At 41.8% G+C, this 23,507-nt stretch overlaps 1 protein-coding gene across 2 annotated transcripts in view; it reads right to left on the reverse strand.

Annotated features, from left to right (window-relative positions):
- Patl1 (PAT1 homolog 1, processing body mRNA decay factor) overlaps window positions 1-22,591 on the reverse strand; it is a 33,232-nt gene extending 10,641 nt beyond the window's left edge. Inside the window, exons 1-13 of one of the 2 annotated variants that reach the window (XM_040747079.1) lie at window positions 22,379-22,591; window positions 19,876-19,987; window positions 13,303-13,520; window positions 12,790-12,870; window positions 12,051-12,245; window positions 11,054-11,155; window positions 10,386-10,475; window positions 9,849-10,066; window positions 8,745-8,834; window positions 5,659-5,839; window positions 3,152-3,275; window positions 2,381-2,478; window positions 1,687-1,746 (exon numbers count right to left, since the gene is read on the reverse strand). In XM_040747079.1, the coding sequence (XP_040603013.1) occupies window positions 1,687-1,746; window positions 2,381-2,478; window positions 3,152-3,275; window positions 5,659-5,839; window positions 8,745-8,834; window positions 9,849-10,066; window positions 10,386-10,475; window positions 11,054-11,155; window positions 12,051-12,245; window positions 12,790-12,870; window positions 13,303-13,520; window positions 19,876-19,987; window positions 22,379-22,393 (1,584 nt within the window). In that variant the 5' untranslated portion in view covers window positions 22,394-22,591. Of the gene's footprint in view, window positions 1-1,686; window positions 1,747-2,380; window positions 2,479-3,151; window positions 3,276-5,658; window positions 5,840-8,744; window positions 8,835-9,848; window positions 10,067-10,385; window positions 10,476-11,053; window positions 11,156-12,050; window positions 12,246-12,789; window positions 12,871-13,302; window positions 13,521-19,875; window positions 19,988-22,378 lie in introns of those variants that run through there. The other variant, XM_040747083.1, reaches the window with a different exon arrangement.
- Between the last annotated feature and the right edge of the window lie 916 nt (window positions 22,592-23,507).

The raw sequence follows: 23,507 nt of genomic DNA on the forward strand, positions 1-23,507 counted from the left end.
ACAGGGTTTCTCTGTGTAGCCCTGGCTGTCCTAGAACTAGAGATTCACTTGCCTCTGCCTTCCAAGTGCTGGGATTAAAGGCATGCACACTCACAATAAAAGGCCAGGCAAGACTTTTTTTTAAAGATTTATTTTTTATGTACACTGGGGGTTTTGCCCACATGTTTATCTGTGTGAGGGTGCCAGATGCCCTGGAACTGGAGTTACAGACAGTTGTGAGCAGCCACATGGGTGCTGGGAACTGAACTCAGGGTCCTTTGAAAGAACAGTCAGTGCTCTTAACCACCAGCCATCTCTCCAGGTTGACCAGGCAATATTGTAAAGTTAACTTTACTCCCAATGTTAACCAGTCATCTAGCACTTTGCACATATTCATTTGCAAACTCAATCCCAAAACAAAACTGCTACAATCATCTCCATGAAGAAAATGAGGACAGCATAAAGATTAAATAGCCAGCTTCAGGTTATAGACTCAGAAAAGGGATAGTTTAAGCTTGTGTTCTAAACTGCTGTGCACTAAGTAGTGTAGAATGGTATTATGTATATGGTATTGCACTGTTATGTGTGCTTTACAGACTGTCTACACATACTGTCTCATTTTCCTTGGCACACAAGGAATGCCTAATAAATGCTGTAAAACTAAATTAGTTCATGTAACAACAAAACTTTTTTATTCTATTTTTACTAGGCTCAACATGAACTGGGTAGAGGAGATTACTCAGTTGGTAGTGTTTGCTGTCAAGCCTAACAGCTGAGTTCAACTCCCGGAGGCCATGTGTTGGAAGGAGCCACTGTTGTCTCCCTCAAGTTATCATCTGACTTCTACACACAAGTTGCAGCAGACACCAACACCCACACACAAGATAAATAAATTTACATATATAAAAAAGGTGACCCGCTCAAAGATAATTATCACAAAACTCCACTGCAGTGTTCTTTCCAGGATTCCACAGGCATGGTGTAGCACAATCATTTCTGGAACACTCTGGTAAACAACAAGCACTTAACAAAAGTCAATTCTTAGGTAATATAAGAGACAGTGGGCCAGTGAGATGACTTAGCAGGTAAAGGCACGTCCCCCCAAACACGACAATCTGCGTTAACACCTCAGAACCCACATGGTGAATGGAATGCAAAAACCCACCCCTACAAGATATCCTCTGGCATGCATGAACAATGCCACATCCAATCATAAATTGTAATTACAAAAAGAAAACCAATTAAAAAAAATCAAAGAACGCCGGGCGGTGGTGGTGCACGCCTTTAATCCCAGCACTCGGGAGGCAGAGGCAGGCGGATCTCTGTGAGTTCGAGGCCAGCCTGGTCTACAAAGTGAGTTCCAGGACAGCCTCCAAAGCCACAGAGAAACCCTGTCTCGAAAAACCAAAAAAAAAAAAAGAAAAAAAAAATCAAAGAACACTGATTTAAGCCAGGTGGTGGTGGTGCATGCCTTTCATCTCAGCATTGGGAGGCAGAGGTAAGCGGATCTCTGTGAGTTCAAAGCTAGTTTACAGAGCTAGTTCTAGGACGGCTAGGGCTGTTACTCAGACAAACCCAGTCTCAAAAAACAAACAAAACAAAACAAACCAAACAAAAGGACACTGATTGACTGGTCACTCTTCTACTTCTTAGATATATATTTGCTAGCTCTTTAAAACTAAATATAGAAATAAATTCTATTCTTACTTTCTCAATGATGACAAGGGTTTTTCTTCTCTTGTCCCGAACTTGTTTTTCTTTTGTTTCCTAAAAAAGAAAAAAGGTTATTCAGTGTAAATGCTTTACTTCTACTGAGAACATTTTATCAAGAATGCACCTTTAGGTTCACTGGTAAAAATACCCAACACTCCAGATTCCTTAAAAAGTTAATAATCCAAAATAACAACAGTATGAAACAAAGGTCATTGACTGAATCAGCTCACAAATCATTAAACTAAATTAATAAATCTAAAAAACACATAGAAACAGTTTTAAGTAGTAAACTAGGATGATACTTGCAGCCAGAAGTATCAGATCCAAAGACTTCTGCTATTGCAGGTCCTGGCTGGCCTCCTTATAAATAAAGGAATTAGAGCCAGGATTGCTCAATTGGTAAATAGTGCTTGCTATATGGATGTAACTGACAATTTGTATTTAATTCCTGTGGTACTTGTTGCAAGGAGAATAACTCTCTAGAAAATTGTCCTCTGACTTCCACAAGTGCACCATGGCATGTGTGACACACACAATTTTTTTTTTAATGAAGGCATTATATTTCAGTATATGTGTGAAAAACCAAAAAGTCAGGACACAACAGGTCAGTTTAAATTACAGACAATTCCACTATGCCTCCTCTCATTCCAATGATTGCAAAATGAACACCCCATTAGCTGGCACTTACATCATCCTCACTCCGAGATGTCACAACAGCATCGATCATCTTTCGAGGATTATTCACACTAGAGACAGTAAGCTTACCCAAAGAGCCCTCAAACTGCACTGCAAGGACAAACAGAAAAAAAAGAAAAAGTAAAAGACTCCAGTAAAGACTTGGAATACAGTAGAATATAGTAGACAGCATTCAAAAAGCTTTTCTTTGTTCTTTACCCATGGTTTAGTAATTCACCACAAGAATGTTATATAGTGAAGCATCCCCCCCTTTTAAACAAAGATTTGCTTATCATGTATAACACTTCTGCCTGCATGTATGCCTGCAGCCAGAAGAGAGCACTACATCTCATTACAGATGGTTGTGAGTCACCATGTGGTTGCTAGAAATTGAACTCAGGATCTTGAGAAGAGCAGTCAATACTCTTAATCTCCAAGTCATCTCTCTAGCCCCTTCCTTTACTTTGTTATTTTTGTTTTAACTCATGATCCTTCTGCCTCTTCCTCAATATTGAGATTACAGGTGAGAACCACTCATCCAAAACAACTCCTTTGTATAATCTATTCTCCACCCCTTCATTATAAAATCATTATCTAACAAAAATCTATTTAAGGAAAACAAAACAAAAAAAAACATAGTAAGTTTTTAAAACTACAGAATCTCAAAGAGCAAAGGAACCGGAGAGTTCATCTGTCAGGCTACTCATGCTCTCCACATATAATTATCTCATTTATTAAAACAGCAGTGCTCCAAATTTTTCTTAATAATGGGCTGGGACCTTACCAGGCTTATAAGCATGCTCCAATTTGGCCACCTGAGGGGTGATAAGCTTGGTACGCTCTTTCTTAGGACCATCACCTTGTATTTCTTCAGCAGCTGACAATTTCTCCAGTTTTTCAAAGTAATTCTACCACAAGAGAAGATGGTTTACATTGCAAAACAAATACAGACCACCCCCGTTCTTCACACTAATAACACTAGTATTAAGTAGTAATAAAACTAGGACTCTAGAATACACTGATGTCTAGTTTTGGTAGTTATAACTTTCTTTTATTTATGTTGTGGGATAAACTTTTTGTACACTGTGAAAATGTGTTTACTACAAAGGCACCTTCTGATTGGTTAATAAAGAGCTGAATGACTAATAGCTAGGCAGGAGAGGATAGGAAGTATTTCTGGGAAGAGAATGAGGAAGACGAGATGAATCTAGATGCAAGGAGAAGCCTGAAAGATACGGAACAAGTCAGACATACAGAATGGAAGAGAGGTAAAAGCTACATGGCAGAACATACATTAATAGAAGCAGGCTAATCTGAGCTATAAGGGCTAGTTGGGAAAAAGCCTAAGCTTTCATAATTAATAAGTCTCTGTGTTACTATTTGCTGGCTGGCAGTCCAAGGAAGAAAGTTCAATGAGAAAGCTTACTACTTTATTTATTATTTGAGGCAGGGCTTCTGTGTAAGAGCTCTGGCTGTTCTGAAATTCACTCTGTAGACCAGGCTGTCCTTGAATTCAGAGATCCACCTGCCTCTGCCTCCCAAGTGTTGGGCCCCAGTCCCATGGGGTCTCTGTGAGTTGCTGGTCAGCCTACAAGTGCAACTTGTTTTCCAGTCCAAGTGCTTTCTGTTTTCTAGTCCTGGCTTACTGCCCTGGCCTTGACCCTCTGACATCAACATCCAGCAGGAGGAAAACAACCATCTCTTCTACCTGGGGTAATCTCTCAGGTTCCCCTTACTTTCCTGACCATTGTCAGGCGAAGGCCTGGAGATTTAATCCAATCCACCCCCGCAACTGAGGGTGATCTCTCACCCAAGAGCTGGGATTAAAAGCGTTCACCACCACCACCAGGCTAGTATATTCTTTTGATTTTTCAATGTGCCCTGACTGTCCTAGAATTCACTATGTAGACCAGGTAGCCTCGAAATCAGAGATCTTCCTGTTTCTGCCTCCAGAGTGCTGAAGGCATGCACATCCATCCTTGGCTTTATTAAAAACCAATCTATGGATTATGAATATACCTCAACAACATGTTAGTAGCGTTTATAGTATGATAGTATGTTTACAGCATGTTCAAGGCCCAGCACCACAAACCTGACACTCACACATGCTCAAATCCCTTATGCTTTAAAAACATTAACTGGCTTGGTAAGATGGCTCAGTGGACAAAGGTACTTATCACTAAACATGATGACTGTTAAATAGATAGGTACCTCAGCCAATGCTCCTGGGTATGGTAGAGAAGGTCTATTGTAGATAAGAGGCAGAGACAGGGACATCTGGGAAAGACCAGAGGAGGTATGATGCTGAACCATGTGAGAAGGGGAGGGAAAGGGAGAGGGAGAGAAGAGGACCAGGTAAAGCAGTCAAGAGGACAAAGACACAAAAAGGTGGGTAACCAAAATGGCTGAATTACATAAGGAAGAGCCTCAGGGGGAAGGACAGCCCAAGCCCTGGGCTAGAGTGTTCTGGGGGTGGGGGATTGGGAGGAGTAAAGGGTGGAATATGCCAGTCATGCCACTCATACCCTGTAACAAGTAGGAAGGAAAGGATCCTGGGAGAACCTGGTGCCAAGGTCTGCTGATATGTTAAATAGGCACCTTGGCCATTTGTCCTGGGGTTTGAGATTTAAAAATGACCTAAATTCAATCTCTGGGATCCACCTAGTGAAAGGAAAAAGCTAATCCCCCTTGATACCCACCCACATGTGGATCTTAAGGGTTGTTCTGCACTGTTCACAAAATAATGTTTTTTTTTTTTTTTTTTTTTTTTAAATGAGACAGGGTTTCTCTGTATTGTTTTGGAGGCTGTCGGTCCAGCCTGGCCTCGAACTCACAGAGATCCGCCTGCCTCTGCCTCCCGAGTGCTGGGATTAAAGGCGTGCGCCACCACCGCCTGGCCAAAATAATGTTTTTAAAAAGGGTATTTTTAAAAACGTGAATTAAAGAAGATGTCTTTAAAAGCTAGACTGCTGATATTCTTTTATTTCTTTTTCTGGTGTTAATGGGGTACTAGGAATTGAAGTATGGGAATTGCACATGATACGCAAGTGCTCTCCTACAAGCTACATCCCCAGCCCACCTCTGCCTCAACCAATACTCTTAATTGGAAGAACCAGATTATTAATGCCAAAATGAAAATATCAATCCGAGCACATACAGCTTGACAATACTGAGTGTTAAAAAACAGAATCTGTTTAGTCAATTTGCATTCACTGGACAGTCTATCAATAGAAAATTCTATTACTAGCATAAGTGGACAAGCTGTTCTCAAAACAAGCACCGGCAATTTACCTGGTAATAGAAATCATCCAGGTAGGGATCAGTGCTCTGCAGCTGCATCATCTGGATTTTAGAAACCCAATCCTTTTCCCGCTGCAGCATGAGATTAGCATATGGATCCTTTCGGAGATGATCTTGATAACTGGCCCGGTGACTTCCTCTGTCTCCAGCACCATTGAGATTCCGATGCTGACTGAAAGGCAAACACATGTTGCATTCAGGCCAAGTCAGCATATTAGCCATGCTTTTCAAAATACAGGAATATAATAATACTTCTTCAAAAATATCCCCCTTTGCCTTTGTGAAGAAAAACAGAACTGCACCCTAACAGAATCAAAGGGCAAAAAGCTGTGTAAACTAAGACCTGAGTTCTTTCTCGTTTGTTAAGCATATCCATACCTGTACTTTTGTGTAAATTATAACCACACACAGGTGGTATATTGCTTTTCTTCACTGAAGACAATACACTGAGGCCTGGAGAAATCAAAACTATCTAGCAGGTGGCAGAATAAGATTGAAAACTGGTCAATCTGATCCTGAAGTCTGTATAATTTTTCTTTAACTCAATGAAAATCATAAAACATTTTAATGTATCTAGCTCAAGAAAAATTCTGTAATATTTATCCATTGTCCAGATTTAAAATGTATTTGTCCAATTTGGTTCACTTTGAAGTCACACAGCCAATCTTGGTGACATAAACCTATGTTCCTAGCACTCAAGGCATACTGTGGGTTTGAGGCCAGTCTCATGAACAGTATGAACCTGTTTAAAAAAAAAAAAAGAAAAAGAAAACCCACCAAGTAATACAGGTGGGAGTTTAAAATATTTTATGTGCACCTACAGGACAGAAGAGGGTGTCAGATCTACTAGAGTTGGAGTGATAGGTAGTTATGAGTTGAATGAGGTAGCTGCTGGGAAATGAATACTGGTCATTTTTTAGCTTCCTTTTCAAAGAAGAATCACCATGCCGTCTTTATATGGATTCTCCCCAACATGTTCATAACCTTTATAGTGCTTGTTTACCTGTCTTTGAATGTTTTTTCTTTCTTTTCTTTGATTCAGGGTCTCACTATGCAGACCTGGTTAGCCTGATCTCACTATGTAGATCAGAGTGTTCTGGAACTCAGAGACCCATGCCTTTACCTCCTCAGTGCTGGGATTAAATGTATGAGCCACCACATTTGGTTTGTCTTTCAGTCTTTTTTTTTGAGACAGGGTTTCTCTGTGTAGCACTGGCTGTCCTGGAACTCACAGAGATCTGCCAGCCTTTGCCTCCCAAATGCTTGGATCAAATGTGTATGCCACCACTAGGCTTTGAGTCTTATGCAGGATTATTTTGTATGTTTTTGATTACATAAGTGGCAATGGGAATAATTCTACTCCTTGCTTCTTTACATCACAAATGTATCCTGAGAATACTATAAAGTGAACTGAGATGATGTGGTCTAGCATGTTTTTGACTTTATTATCTACTGCCTAAATCTTCTCCGGAGGAGCTATATACTCACTTCTTGCCTCAAATAAAGTAGTGAGACGATTATTGCGTGTCTGATGATGGTAACTCCTATCTAGTTTTAATCTTTACGCTGAAGTGTGTCTTCAGTTTTAGGAACCACCCAGTAAATTTTATTCTATTGAAAACTGAATATTTTGGGCATGTATTTTGTTAGTGCTTTCATTTTTTCCTCAAAGTATTTTTTTAGTGGTCTTTGTTTATTATTGCTTGGCTTCTGCCTTTTTTAGGTCTTTGCCTCCAAGTGATAAAATTATAACCATGCGTCACCAACACCTTCAAGGACTGATATTTTAAATGTATTAATACAGTTAAATGTGTTAATCTTTCCCTACATAGCTTATACTTGGAGTTTTGTTTATAAGTCAACACTGGTTTCCTTTTTCTCCCCTGCAAAAATATATTCTAGAAAATTTTGAAACTAAGGAATTATACACAGAACAAAAAACAAACCAAAACTGACATTGAGAACCCCTTACATCTATACCTAGTTTTCCTAATTTATCTAAGTAAATAATTATAGAATGACTTGATAGAGACACAGAAGGCAGCAGCACCTTTATGTATCGTGCTGTTTTTGGTTTTCAAAGCCTACCACAGTTTGGCCACGTAGCCAGTGGTACATATACAAAAATGTGTTTACATTTGAATGAAGATGAAATAATATGAGGAAAAGAATGACCATTGTGCTCACACAACACCTACATTTAGAGCTGGCTACTGTGTTTTAAGATTACTTCTAGCCAGGCGTTGGTGGCGCACGCCTTTAATCCCAGCACTTGGGAGGCGGAGGCAGGTGGATCTGTGTGAGTTCGAGGCCAGCCTGGTCTACAAGAGCTAGTTCCAGGACAGCCTCCAAAGCCACAGAGAAACCCTGTCTCGAAAAACAAAAAAACAAAAACACCCAAAACAAAAAAAAAAAAGATTACTTCTAAACTAGAAGACAAAGAAAAAGGCAGTTAAGATGGTGATTATAAATTTGATAAGGACTATAAATGTCAGAGCTCAGTTATGACTTAAGGAAAACATGACTTTAACTACAAATTCACTGATAAAATCAGGTTATTGGGACATGCCAGATGGCTCAGTCTTTAAAGTACCTGACAACCCAAGTTCAGTTCCTGGGACACAGGTGCTGAAGAAAACTGACTGTCACACACAGTAAGTAAATAAATACAACAAAAAAAATCTCACCATTTAGAGTGTAAGTGAGAGAGATAGAGTGTGTGTGTGTGTGTGTGTGTGTGTGTGTGTGTGTGTATTCCCCCACTCCCTCCCAAAGAAAAGAACAAATAGAAGGGCCAGCAATATGGCTCAATGGGTTAGGGCACTTGACAGATGAGTTCAATCCCCAGAACCAACACAGTGGAGAATAAGAACTAACCCCTGCCAAGTTGTCTTCTGACCTCCACAGATACACAAATGACACACACATTATAAACTAAATGCAATAAAACAAAACATAAAAGGATAGTATTCAAGCCAACAAAATACGCTCCATACTTAGTACCTGTAGTTTAAAAAACAAAAGTAGCCCAAGTCAGCAGCTTCCTCTTACATGTCAGGAGAGCGATGAGTACTCACTTTCTACTCTGCTGCTGCCTCTGATGCAACAGGCGCCGGTGCTGTGGATGAAGGTGAGTTGTGTCTGGTCTAAACATTGGGGCCTGAGGTCTAAGAAAAAAGGAAATGGTTCTTGGTTATCTTACCTTGATGACTTCATTTAAAAAAAATTATCAATACAGGACAATGTCACAGGTTTACTTAAGGGATTTCCAGTTCATTTTAGAAGTGAAAGCTGTCATTTCACTTCTAAACACCTTCAGTGTTCCTTAAGTGGACTACTTCAGTGCTTTAGTAGTAAAGCAGTAGAGTTCTTTTTTATTCTTAACAGGGTTAATGCATTTAGCTTTAATTTCTTTGTAGGAATGACATAGAAATTGTATGTGTGGCAGTTATTTTACATGTCAGTCTAACTATGATACCCAAGTTTAATCAAACCCCAGTATAGACACTGCTATGGAAGCATTTTATAGATATAATTTACATTTACAATCAGCTGACTTTAAGAAATTGCCCTCCATCTGAGAGGCCCAACAGCCAAAACGAGAAGTCACTCAGAGAAGAACCCTGTATTAATACCAGAAATGATGTTCTGCTGGGTCTCTAGCCTAATGGCTGACATACTTCAAGGTCAAGACTGCAATGTGACTCTTAGTTTCTAGCCTACTAAATGGACTTCCAATCTGCCAGTCAGTTCCTTGAATTAAAAATAACTTTTCCCACATATATGTATCTTCTATTGTTGTTTCTCTTCAGAACATGAACTGACCAAGTTTGTCTCCTTATAAAACCAGCAACATAGCTGGCACTTAGAACATCTAGCTTCTTGGCCTCTGTCTCTGTTATTCAACTGTGGTAATTCTTTAGTCACAAGCACTGGACAATGTATTGCATGAATGTTAAAAAAATGGGCAAGAGTGCAACTCTAGTAAAAGAAGCATGATACTCTGGAGAACAGTGTAGAGCTGAAAACTCATCAGTTCTGACAACCTGAGGACCCAGGAACTTCTCAAACACTATACTTCTTAGCAAGTATCATAAGAGTTTTACATCATAAAACTAAATGAGAAATAAAACTAAAATGGACCTGGCTGACAATGATCAACAGAGGCATGTTTTGTATACCTTAGGTTTTGCAGGTGAGGCATTGGGCCAGGAGGATGCTGTTGGGGAGGGGGTGTAGCAGGAGGTGGAGCACTAAAGAAGGCACGGAAGCCTGGTGCTGGGGGAAGCATCTGCCCAACTCGCCCTTGTAGCAACTTAGGATTCATGGCAGCCAGGGGGCTACCAACAAATCCAGGGACCCGTGCAAACTGGCTGGGAGACATCCGTCCAGGCTGTAGCTGCAAAGAGGAACAAGATCTTTAATGTAATATAATTAGCAATTCCAACTGGCCCCACTCCTCTTTGTGACAGGGTCTCATTACATATTCCAGGCTGTTTGGGAACTCCCTGTGTAGCCCAGGCTGGTCTCAAACACATGATCCTAACTCAACCCTCCAAGTGCTGGGATTATAGGCACGCTCTACCAAAAAGGTAAATACTGAGATCACAAAGTGGGAGGTGGGAGTAGGGAGATGTGGCTAACAAGAAAACGGTGTCAAGCAATGGATCTTATGATAGTAGGATCATCCTTATGGGTATGGCTAACCATAGGCTTACCTGTGCTCCTCCAAGAAGCTGTGCTCTCTGCAGGGGACTGAGTACAGGAGGAACACTAGGAGAAAAAGGGTGGCCTAGAAGGGACGAGTTCTAAGGACACAGAAAAGGGAAATTATGTTCATACTATGGATCAAGCAAATCAGTAAATTAGGCAAATTCAATATAAATTTAGCATAAAGTTAGATGTAAAAACTTCCAAACTGGAGAGCCTTGTATCAGAAAAGAAGGCTAGAAATTATGAGTGACTACTTCCATATAACAGGAAAGACAGCATTAGGATGAAAGGCTTATGCAGCAGAAAGTAGGAATGAACTTAGAATCTTTGTGTTCTTTTCCTTTTGTTGAGAGAGAAGAGTATTGCTAAGTAGCTCAAGTTGGTAGCCTAAAACCCACTCACTATGTAGGCCAGGCTAGCCTGGAATTAAGGATCCTTCTGCCTCAGCCTACTGAGTGCTAGGACTACAGGCATATAAAGCAATTCCCAGTGGAGCAAAGGATCTTAAAGTGGCATTAAACAAAGTAAATTTTTGTCCTTTGATCTTGGGACCACAAACCCCAGAAAACAAGGAGAGATTACAAGCAATACATACAATATAGGAAATGTCTGCTCTACTACATACTAAAGGTGATCATGATGTTCACAATTAACATTTGTAAAGTTGACATACCGGGACACTGCAGAGCTGGTTTGGAGACATCCTCTCACCATAGGGAGCAGGATAACGTGGTGGCATTGGGGGCCGTACATGAACAGGCTTCGGACACAGAATCTATTAAGACAAATATACACAACTACATTGAATGAAATCAGTCTTTTGCCTTCCTACACTCCCTCCCCTCAAGTACCGGTAGAGACACAGAACTCAATGCAAAGCCCTACTTCTAAGCAAATTACTCTGGCTATGGGTTCAAACACTGAACCTTTGGTTACTTCCTCTCACAAACCAGTTTCGTCTTAACTGAGGAAGATTTAGCTAATTCTCCAGTATCCCCACCCTTCCATGCTATCTGAGGGAAGTACCAGCAGACATTCTGACTTGAAAATTTTCTCCAAGAGGATATATTTTGATTATAGTGAGGGACAAGGAATGATAAGAAAGCTGGAGGATTAACTAAGTCCTATTCTGAAGCCTCAGTGATATGGCCGCCATGCTCATCAATGTTGTGATACATTGTGACTCCACCATTTCTTAGGATATTGAGCCTAACTAGGCCATACCAACACCACCCTCCCCCCATACCTTCCAAATTGGCCTTCCTTTTCAGCTGCTGGTTTCAGGTGGAGGAAAGTCTATGGAACACGACTGCACAGGCTCTAGGGAAAGCAGGGATATCTTAAAGGTAAAAAGGGATGTGGACAATGCTGAGTGTTCCCACACCCCCCAGCTTTCAGTTATCTCTCTGCTAATGTACCCGGCAGCCGGCAAAACACTTAGAAAAGGATATATGCACTAATGTGACTAACTACTCTCTTTTCTCTCAGTTAAAAGGTATCAGAAGCAGCAGCAGCAAATGGTATTAGGGAATGTGTCTCATTTGTACTAACTTTTCTCTAATTGGCTATTCTTTTAATGCCTACCCACAATGTCCACCCGCCTCCCTGTATCCCAAATAATTTTGCCCAGATTCCCAATATCTTGGGCTGTGAACGTTAAGGAAAAGTACCTGTTGGTTGAAGCTGGGAACGGCCATCTGCTTAGGTGGGGTGCCTATAGGAACGGCTCTAACAGGAGGACTTCCAATGACAGGTGATGTAGACCGCCTTGGTAAAGCTCGCTCAGAAAGATCTCGATCATCTTCTGGGCCCTGTGGGGGCCTCTGAGGCAAGGCATATTCTAATACAGACACTGTAGGCATTTCCTAATTGAGGAAGTGGTAAAAAAAAAAACATACAGAGAAATTAGCTAATTTGTAATGTTTTAATAGTCTCTACAGATGCCAAAGATACCTTATAAATTATCTTAATTTTTATTTAATTTTAACTCATATACAGTAAAAGTCATCCTTTAGTACACAATTACTTTACATCAAATTCCTTTACATTATCCTTTCATAATCAGCCCTTTGGCCTTGTACCCCACCACTGTCCAACAATCAGGGACATCTCACCTGCAGTTTTGCCTAGAATTTAACTGGCTTAAATCATACACGGACATCTAGGAGCTCTAACAACTCCCTTTCAACTTTTAAACTGAGAGCTGAAGAAGGGAGCATTAGCAGGTACAACTGTCAAGTGCTGGATGAAGCAGTCAAGGTTAACACTGGGGAATGAGACATACCTCTGTATTATTACAGTATATTATTATTAATATGCTATATTATTACAGTAAGAAAAGGATGACAACTGGAGCTAAAACGTATCTGTGGATATAAGTCATTGTACACAAAGAGAAGCATTTAATACCTGAGCAAGTAGTGGTCCACGGATTCGCCTCAGAACTTCAGATCCATCCCAGATGCTGGAATTCAGACTTCTGGGTTGAGGCTGCCAAAAAAGGAAACATACAGAGTCTAGAATAGTGTGGCTCTCAGACTTGAACCTTGACTACTTGGGAATAAGTAGTCAGTGTCCCAGAATACACACGATTCCTCAACTTTAGCTACAAAATTGCTAACATCAGAAATTATCAACCTTTTGGTCTGTTTTCTTTCACGAGATAGGGTCTTATTCTGTAGCACAGACTGTCCTTGAACTTGCTAAGAAGCTAGGCTAACTCCAACCCACAGTGATCTGCATGCCTCAGCCTCCCCGGTGCTGGGATTTTATGTGTAAGTCACCCCACCTGACCAATTAATAATTTTCTATGGCACATATAATTCTGTTATTAAACAGAAAATAAATGACAAAGCTCAGTACTTTAATTATTAATCTGTTATTATCTGAGCTACTGTTAGTTCCCAAATCAGAGTAACTTACTTGTGAAACCGGCCTGGTCTGCACTGCCCTCATGATAGCTGGATCTTCTAGCTCATTTTCAATCACCATCTTACTGAGCCTTTCTGCTAGATTCTCCTCATGGTCACCCAACAAGTCCATCTCATCCCTCTCTCTAGTGCCTGTTTGCTCATCAGCTGCCGCAGGTAGCTTCTCTTCCAACTCAGCCAGGCGCTCATGTGCTTCCTGCCAATCATCATCTGTAAGACAGGTCAGTTCATATAAGAAATGTAGCTCAGCTGGACAGGGTGGTGCATGTCTTTAATCCCAGCACCCGGGAGGCAGAGGCAGGCAGATGTCTGTGAGCTCTCTGTCAGCTTGGCCTACATAGCAAGTGCCAGAGTAGCCAGAGTAGCACAATGAGACCCTGTCTCAAAAAATTCTTCCTTCCTTTCTTTCTCTTTCCTGCCTGTCTATAACAAAAGGGTTTTATGGCATTTCTGTAAGCACACGTGGTATATATGAAGTGAACTTTCCACTATTAAAAAGAAAAAAAAAGCATTATTATTAGGAATAAAATACAAGTTCTGGGGGTTGGGAGAAATGGCTTAGTGGATAATAGTACCTGCTGTACAATCATGAAGACTGGAGTTTGGATCCTAGCACCTGCATAACAAGCCAGGGGACCTGCAGATGCCTGGCACACCAGCTCCAAGGGATCTGACACCTGCTTTGGCCTCCACACACACAAAAGAGCACACACCTGGACACACATGTGGGTATACAGACACACCTGTGCACACACACACATACTCTCTCTCTAAAAAAACAAGCTTTTGGATCAACAGTTTAAAGTATTAACAGTGTCTGAATACCAGTCTGAAACTGACTTCTAAACTGGTGATAGATCTTTATACTATTTTGGGTACACTACTAGCTTTGAGATTTGAAGCTGTTTCAGGCAAAACCTGAAACTTCTGGAAAAAGTAAAAACCTATACTACTAACACAAGATTTTCTCTTAAATTTTAACTGCCATCTTCTTTTAAGTCAGCAGTTCTCAACCTGTGGGCCACAGACTCTTTGGCAAACCTATCTCCAAAAATACTTACAATATAATTCGTAACAGTAGCAAAATTACAGTTATTACGTAGTAATGAGAATAATTTTATGGTTGGGGTCACAACATGGAGAACTGCATGAAAGGGCGAAAACCACTAAGAATCTAAGCCTTTGAATCTATTTATTTCATCTGGTATTTTTAAAGCCTCTACTGTATGACAAGGACTGTTTTAGGAACACCGGATCCAATGTACACAACAGGGATACTACCCTCACATAGCCTTGATTCAAACAGGAACACAGATAAAGGAAATAAACACAATGAATAAGCAAACAACACACTGCATTATAAGAAAAGTCTATGGGAACATGGAAGAAAAGTAGACTGAAAATGTAATTAAATAGATGGCCAAAGACAGGCCACACTGTGAAGATGACAAGAGAGCCAAGATTTTAACTCTCTCTGTATAATGTACCTTAGATATCTTTTCGAGTATAAATACATACATATTAATAGCTGCTTTTCGGGCCGGGCGTTGGTGGCTCACGCCTTTAATCCCAGCACTAGGGAGGCAGAGGCAGGCGGATCTCTGTGAGTTCGAGGCCAGCCTGGACTACCAAGCCAGTTCCAGGACAGCCTCCAAAGCCACAGAGAAACCCTGTCTCGAAAAACCAAAAAAAAAAAAAAAAAAAAAAAAAAAGCTGTTTTTCCTCATTCTTCTTACGACTATATATGATCCCATTCTATCAACATACTAATTTAGCTTATTGCCTAGTGAAAAACATTCCCAGGATGATGCATACCTTAGAATCTTAAGTATTTACATAGGCTAACTCGCTTTTAGGGTCAGGTTATGTACTCAAAACTTACTATTTATCAAATAGAAATGTATCACCTCTATAATACTAATGATCCAAAAAGCAAAGCAGGTAGGACTTTCAAATTCAAGATTTTAGTGTCAAAGGACTCAAGACCTGCTCTTTCAGAACTCTGTGAAAGATTTGAACATAATAGTCTTCTTAATGTGTCCTTAAAATGATGTGGGGGTCATGGGAGCTGTAGAGATGGCTCAGGGATTAAGAGCACTGACTGCTCTTCCAGAGGTCCTGAATTCAATTCCCAGTGGCTCATAACCATCTATGGTGGGATCTGATGCCATCTTCTGGCATAAAGTCAACAGAGGACTTAAGTAAAATTTTAAAAAGTTGTAGATCATTTGGGGCAGTGTGATGGATGGTGCATGCCTTTAATCCCAGAGGCAGAGGCAGGCAAATCTCTGTCAGTTGGAGGCTAGCTAGTCTGGTCTACAGGGTGAGTTCCAGGACAGTCAGAACTATTACACAGAGAAACCCTGTTTCAAAAACCAAAATCAAACTAAAACAAACAAAAAATTGTGGATTACTTTATATCACTAGGAAAGGCTTGGAGGAAAGAGTTGTAAACATATCCATGCCTCTAAACATACACCATCTTTCATGTGGGGTTTTCAGTCCCTTAAGTAAATGCATGGTCAAGTGACACTTTTTCTTGAAGTGTCATCTTATAGAAATGAATTTAAGGAGCCATTTTATTATGAGACACTCTGAGAGATACCATGTTGTGCTCAAAGGGAAAAAAAGAATTTAGATAAAAATTACAGAATTTAGCTGGGTGGTGGTGGCACACACCTTTAATCTCAGCACTCAGGAGGCAGAGGCAGGTGGATCTCTGAGTCCAAGGCCAGCCTGGTAGACCCAGTTCCAGGACAGTCAGGGCTATACAGAGAAACCCCATTTTGAAAATACACATAAAATTTTATTTTACTTGTAAATATATATAATAAATTTATAAGTATATATATAAATAAAAGATAAAATTATAGAATTCAAGTGGCTAATCATGAAACATTAAGAAAAGGGTAACTGGGAATGGAGAGATGGTGCTCTTCCAGAGGATTCGGATTCAATTTCCAGAACCCACATGGCTGCTCACACCCATCTCTAACTCTAGTTCCAGGGCTTCTGACACCCTCACACACAGACATGCAGGCAAAACACTAATGAACATAAAATAAAAATAAATTAAAACAACCACAAGTAAGCAAGCAAACAAACAAACAAAAATGGGTAACTGAATTGGAGAGATGACTCAGTGGATACAGCACTTGCCACACAAGCATGAGGTCAAGAGTTCAAATCTCTACCATCTACATAAAAACCTGTGTGGGTGTCCCATCTGTAATCCCAGTGGTACAGAAGCTGGGTGGGCTGGGATGTTGGGGATGGGGAGGAATCCTGGCACCAAATTGGCTAGAAGAACCAAATTCTGGATTCAGCCAGAGACCCTGTCTCAGTAAATGAAGTGAGAGGGTGATTGAGGAAGTCACCTGACATTAACATCTGGCCTCTGCACACACCCTCACACATGCAGACAAGAAAACACATGCACACCATAGAAAAAACACATGATAAAAAGTGAAATTAAAAACTCAAACCACATAAGCACCTTCACACACAACAGGCACACACAAATGAACTAAAACGAACACAAATTAAAATTACAGTTGCTTAGCTATATGCCAATGTTTGACCTAAGTATACCATTGGTCAAGTAGATAAGAATAATAAGGAAGGAGACATTCTTCTACTTAATTAACTTGTAAACCCTGAATGAACTCTTTCCATAAACTTTTACCACACTTGAAGGCCATCTTTAAGCTATTTCTAAACAAAAACAAAAAGTAGAAATCATCTAAGTCACCGAGTCTATGCTAATGAGAAAAGGGGAGAAGAAACAAGGAGCTCTTCCAAATAAAAGTAGATTTCCAAATATCCTTGTACTACAACCAGTAGGTCGCACTAATTTTATTTATAGTTTCTGAACCCCTTGGTCACTGTACTTAGCTGTTAAAATCAGTACAATATTGGGGCTGGGGATATAGCTCAGTGGCACAGCACTCAGTCTGTGAGGCATTTGTTCAATCCCTAGTACAGGGAAAACAAACACTGCTGTAAAGATTAATAATATACATTAACTATCAAGAATGGAGTCTATGACCACCAGGTAAGTTTAAGCTTTTATTTTTAGAGAATGGATAGGGATTACTTAATACCATTTGCTGCTCTGAGATGATGCAAACTTTTTTTTTATGCAGAAGACAAAGGTTAGGTTTCTTACAGAAAGGTGACATCAGAACTTTTGTTGCCAGGTATTATTCAAGGCGCTAACTCCATGAATTACAAATCATCAAATCAATATTTCACCCAGTGGTTTAAACTCTATATCATCTGTGTGTATCTATAATTTTTTTTTCAAAGAAGTTACAGATCAACTTAGCAATTTTTTTCCATCACAATGATGTTGTAAAGGAATTAAGAATTTCAGTTTACAATTCCAGCATATCAAACTCTGAATGGAAAGAGAAGGAAGACCTTTGGAAAGTCTTCTCTATTGTAATCTTCATTGGCAAAGAAGTCCTTAGTCACCCTTCTGTTCTCAAATGCAAAGTAAGCTAGTCATGTTACCTTGCTGCCTCTAAATTCTACCAACTGCTCTTCTACTATGTACCCCAAGAACCTTTACCTGATCACATAAAATAGTTCTATATATACTAGTATCCTTTTCAAGTCAGTGTTCCTATCTTGTGACAGCAAAGAAAAAAAAAAGTAAGGGGTGGGGAGAAGGGGGATACTGTCAAAAATCTGAATGTCAGTGAGAAGGCAAAAATCACTGTCAAGGTTCAAAATTGAGAACATATTACTATGCTGTCTCATCTTAGTAAATCTAGAAACAATAGAAATCTAGTAAAGAATAGAAAAATCTAGAGAGAAGTATACACTGTCTGCAGCTTCTATTGTATTTTAGGAGTTACTGCTAAACTACCTCCTAAATATGATTTGCAATTCCTATGACTTCTCAGTGCTTGTGATTCTATTCTACATAGTCTCCTTTGCTATCTCCATGGAGACAGACAACAGCATCTTGGATCATGTCATTCTCCTGGACAATCTCATCTCCTGAACTCTGGCTATCCTCCAAAAGCTCTTTAATTCCCTTCTCTACTAAGCATTGCTTCTACTTTCAGCATATTTCTTGTTGCTCTCCTTTGTGACAATTTTGGTTTTCTACTGAATTTTGTAAATGACAAAAGCAAACCTTTCCATTTTTCCCATTTCATTCAACTCTTGAGTTTTGCAGAATTTAAGCTGTTTTAATTATTGCAAAACCAGTAACCACCGTAACATTTTTAGAGCTTTTTGACACTGAACACCTTAGAATCATCCACTACTGCTGTATTTTTCCTGGTTTTCTTATTATTTAACTTGGAACACTTGTACAGACTGAACTTCGGTAATTCCAAAGAAATCACAAATATTTACACACACCCCAATCTAAACACTGCTACTGCTGCATTCCAACAGCCAAAGCAAGAATACCTACATTCATGTTCTCATCTGTGTACTCTACTTGTTTTTTTAAAGCATAAACTTTAGCTTGTTTGTTTACTTTCTCTAAACTTGTTCTAAATACTTTCATTAACTTATGAAGACATCCTATCACCAAAATTCTTTATATAGAATGATTTTTTATTGTACTGAAGAAACTTGAGGTAACAAATTATTATGCAACATACCAGCGATGGGCCTAGAATGTTTCCCCCCTTTTTGAGACAGGGTTTGTGTTCTTATATAGAAGAAAAAAGCCTAGAACTCAAGATCTTCCCCCCTTCCTCCACTTGACTGGTAGTCTGAATTTTAAAAATGTCTTACATAGAAACTGAATTTTCTGCAAGTCAGTTTTCCTTGAATGTTCTACAAGCACTCCCTTTATCTATAATTATTTTCAACATCATTTATATGTCTACTTTTCTAATTATTTAAATTCCTTATACTGGCAACCTAGAGCTACAATGTATTGATAATACCTGTTATTATAGGTAAGACAAAGAGGCCCAGGTGAGCAGAACAGAAGATAAACTACTATGACTGAGCGAAAGTTGTACTATTATATAAAGAACAGAACTGGGTCATGCACACGTCTGAATCCCAGAGCACAGCTGGATACACTGGGTACACATCTGTAATCCCAACATTCCTACTTTGAGACAGGAGGTGGAGACACAAGAATAACTTCAATCCCTGGGCCACCTAGTCTGGAATATGTAGCTCCAGGGCAGAAACAAGAGAGATCCTTTCTCAACAAGGTGGAATGTGAGAACCAACTCCTGAAAGGTGTCCTCTGACCTCTACAAGGCAGCACCAGCACAAGCTTACCCACACTCACAGGCATACACACACAGAATACACAAAACTTTAAATCAGAGGCTGACTTTACTAAGACTAAAGCACCTGATTAGACAACAGATACCAGCCGGGCGTGGTGGCGCACGCCTTTAATCCCAGCACTCGGGAGGCAGAGGCACTCGGATCTCTGTGAGTTCGAGGCCAGCTTGGTCTACAAAGTGAGTTCCAGGACAGCCTCCGAAGCTACAGAGAAACCCTGTCTCAAAAAGCCAAAAAAAAAAAAAAAAAAAAAAAAGACAACAGATACCATAAAAAGAAAGATGTTACTTACCAACTGCACCCGACCCAAATGTATCATCATTGAATTGATCAATTTCTTCATCTTCTTCTCCCAGGCCTTGAAATGCATCTTCATCTTCATCTAGAGGACACTCCTCTAGAGACTATAAAAAAGAGAAAGACACTTAACTTTTCATAACATCTATGCAGTCCTAATACTGGTTCTTTTTAATGACTATAACATCTTAAAAGACTTTTTGTAGATAAGCATACGATTCCTTTATACCACTGGCTGAGACAATGGTAATTATAAATGTCAAGATAGTTTCATATAGATTTTTCAAAAATATTACATTTTCTTCACTATATCCATGTGGTTTTCCCAATCCTTTGAATTTTTAAAAAAGATTTTTTTTATGTCTGCCATTAGAGGGCACCAGATCTCATCATAGGTGGTTGTGAGCTAACATGTGGTTGCTGGGAATTGAACTCAGGACCTTTAGAAGAGCTGCTAGTGTTCTTAACCTCTGAGTCATCTCTCCAGCCCTCCCAACCTTTTGAAATCGTTCCATCTTTCTTCCTCTTTCCTGTGGAACTAACCTCTAGCCAGAATGCAGAACTCAAAACATTTTCACCCACAATTCAGCTAAGCATTAGAAAAACAATCATGGGTTCTTGCTCTACTCTTACAAAATTGCCTAATCACAGGCACTAACTTCTAAAAATTTTCAGTAATTTATCTTTATTTTATGTGCACTGGTGTTTTGCCTGCATGTATATCTGTTTAAGGGTGCCAGGGCATACGTGTAGGCACCTGGATATGATGGAGTTACAAACGTTGTGAGCTGCCATGTGGATGCTGATCTCCTCCAGAAGAGCAGCCAGCGCTCTTTTTTTTGATTTTCGAGACAGGGTTTCTCTGTGGCTTTGGAGGCTGTCCTGGAACTAGCTCTTGTAGACCAGGCTGGCCTCGAACTCACAGAGATCCGCCTGCCTCTGCCTCCCGAGTGCTGGGATTAAAGGCATGCGCCACCACCGCCCGGCTCAGCCAGCACTCTTAACAGCTGAGCCATCTCTCCAACTCCAACAACTCACTTTTCAAATTAATTCAGCCATATACTGTTCGAGGGCCTACTTATGTCTCAAGTTCTGTGCTTGGCACTAAACCATAATGCCTTAAGCTGTCATTTTGAGCCAAATACAACTTGATTCAAAGAAATCTGTGTGAAGATCAAACGAGGCAATGATTGTAGAATGCTGAATAAAAGCTAGAATCACCATATCTTGTGTTATGTCCTACTATTTCTTCAGGCACATGCTGGCTTAGAACTGCTGATCCTCCTGCCTCACCTTCCAGTGAGGTCATCAAATCAGCTCAGTGTATTCTACTTTCAATCAATCGTTTCTCCCACTTCAGTCTATATTCAGTTTACCAAGTTTTCTTTGCTTCTGGCAGCTCTGTTTTGTTTTGAGACTGGGTTTCTCTGTGTACCATCTCTGCATGTCTGGAACTCGCTCTGTAGACCCGCCTCTGCCTCCTGAGTGCTGGGATTGAAGGCGTGCACCACTGCTGCTTCGGCCAATTTGTAATCCCTGTATCCCATCACCTCTCTTCATGTTTACACAGTGAGTTAAGACAGAATGTAAAAATCAAGTATCCTACTGTTTTCAGTGTTCAAAGATTCCAAATTGGAATTCCACACTCCAGTGGGACGGCTTGTGATGTATCTCATCCAGGAACTTTTAAAGCCCCTTCCACCCAGGCTACGGTCCTCTCAAACTTGCACAGAGCCAGCCCTCCAACTGCCTCCACACCAGAAGTAACTTCTAGCAACTCTCTACAAAATCACAATCGCATATACTTGACCTAATCAGGATGACTCTGTAAGGATTCCCCTAGTCCGACTCTAAACCCAGAATGTTTCGTCCCAAGATTAGGAGTTGCTCAAGGTCACACAGCAGTGGGTGACGGTCAGCAGACAGCTACATTCGCTGGGCAACGTCACCAAACCCACTTTTCCTCCACTCATCCAGAAGAAACTTCTGCTGGACACGCCCCCCTCCCCACTCGGAGCCCTTCTTCCCGAGCCGATTAGATAAGTCTCAGCCAAAAGGCCAGTCCCGGCCCCTCCACCTGACGGCTGCCCGCGTGCACAGCCCCGGGTGTGTGTAACAAGGGTGACGGGATTCCGGGTGCAGGGCGGGAAAAACCTCCGTGGGCATTCCCCCCCGTGGGTTTTGCCTCAGGAAAAGTCACCGGGTAGGAGCGCTGTTAATCTCCTCGGCAGCTCCGGGAGCCGAGGCGCAAGTGTAGGGTCAGGTTACCGCACTTAACGGGCCCTCCCCGCCGCAACCAGCGGCCGGCTCTCGCCAGTCCCGCCCCCCCCAGCCCCGCGGTCCGCGCCGGGTCCCGTCAGAGCCCCACGGCCGAGGCGGGGTCCCCAGCCACCCGCGCCCTGCCCCCTCCTCAGCGGAACAGGACCCACGCGGCGGGCGGCGGAGGAAAAAGGGGCGCGCGGGCGAGGGAGGGGTCACTTCCGGTCGCAGCCACTCACCTCGTAGCGGAACATTCTTGGGGAGGGGGGGAAGGGAACGGGGAGGGGAGTGGGGGGGGGAGGGAGGGAAAGAAGCGCCGACTCCCCGGGCTGCTCCGCGCGCGCGGGTCTTCCACCGGCTCGCGACCCCTGGCCGCCGCCGTACGCCGGAGCGTGCGTGGGGACGTGCGCAGGCGCGCCTCGGGCTGGGCGGACGCTCCGGCGGCGGCGGCTACGCGGGGACAGATTTGGCGTTGGGCTTCCTAGTGTGAGCGGCGGGAAGGAGATCCCGGGGCGAGACACTGCGCACGCGCGGGCGATTGGCGTCAATTTAGGGAGCCTGAGCCTGCGGCTCCGCCTCCATGCTCCCACAGGCTGTCTCGTGCTGTGCTCAGAGTCACGAGGTTGCCGTCTGTGACTGGGCGGAGAAAAGCCTTGTGTTTGTCACGGTGGTCCACCCTGAAGCGTCTTGGTTGAGGAACTCTGGGATATTCATGGGTTATTTTGTTTAACGTCCAGCGTCCTTATCGGGGTGACTCGACCTGTGAGGGGGAATTAAGATGGAAAGTCCGTGTTCTTGGGGAAGAGAAAGTCACTGGCTGAATCAGCGGGAGGCCGAGGCTGTGATTGATAAGCGGTCAAAGAGTTGACGGCTCCGGAAAAAGCCGGAGACACATATAGGAGGGTTAATTAAGGTGGTTTTTGGCGCCAGGCTCTTCCGGCAGGTGGGAAGCGGGAGAGCCCTAAAAAGGGCAGCGCAGGCTGGGGGCTGAGGTCACCCCTGCAAGCCCGGCAAGCCTGGGTGCACAGCAGGGCGACAGCCACTTCCGTTGGGGAACAAGCCCGGGAGATTTGTCCAGCTCGCAAGCTTCAGTATCCCGGTTCTGTAAATCTGGTGCTTTGGTGTTTTATTACGTCTAGCGTTTCTGGTGTTGCCCTAGCTCAGCTCTCTTCCCCCACCTCAAGGACTGGTTTTTGTTTTTAAAGACAGGATTTCTCTATGTACCTCTGGCTGTCCTGTGTCCTGGAACTCGCTGTGTACACCAGGCTGGCCTCGAACTCAGAAGTCCACCTATGTCTGCCTCTCAAGTATCTCTGTGGCTTTGGAGGCAGTCCTGGAACTAGACCAGACTGGTCTCAAACTCACAGA

This window comes from Mesocricetus auratus, unplaced genomic scaffold (genome assembly GCF_017639785.1).
Source record: "Mesocricetus auratus isolate SY011 unplaced genomic scaffold, BCM_Maur_2.0 Super-Scaffold_4256, whole genome shotgun sequence".
In the NCBI taxonomy this organism is placed as follows: Eukaryota; Metazoa; Chordata; class Mammalia; order Rodentia; family Cricetidae; genus Mesocricetus; species Mesocricetus auratus.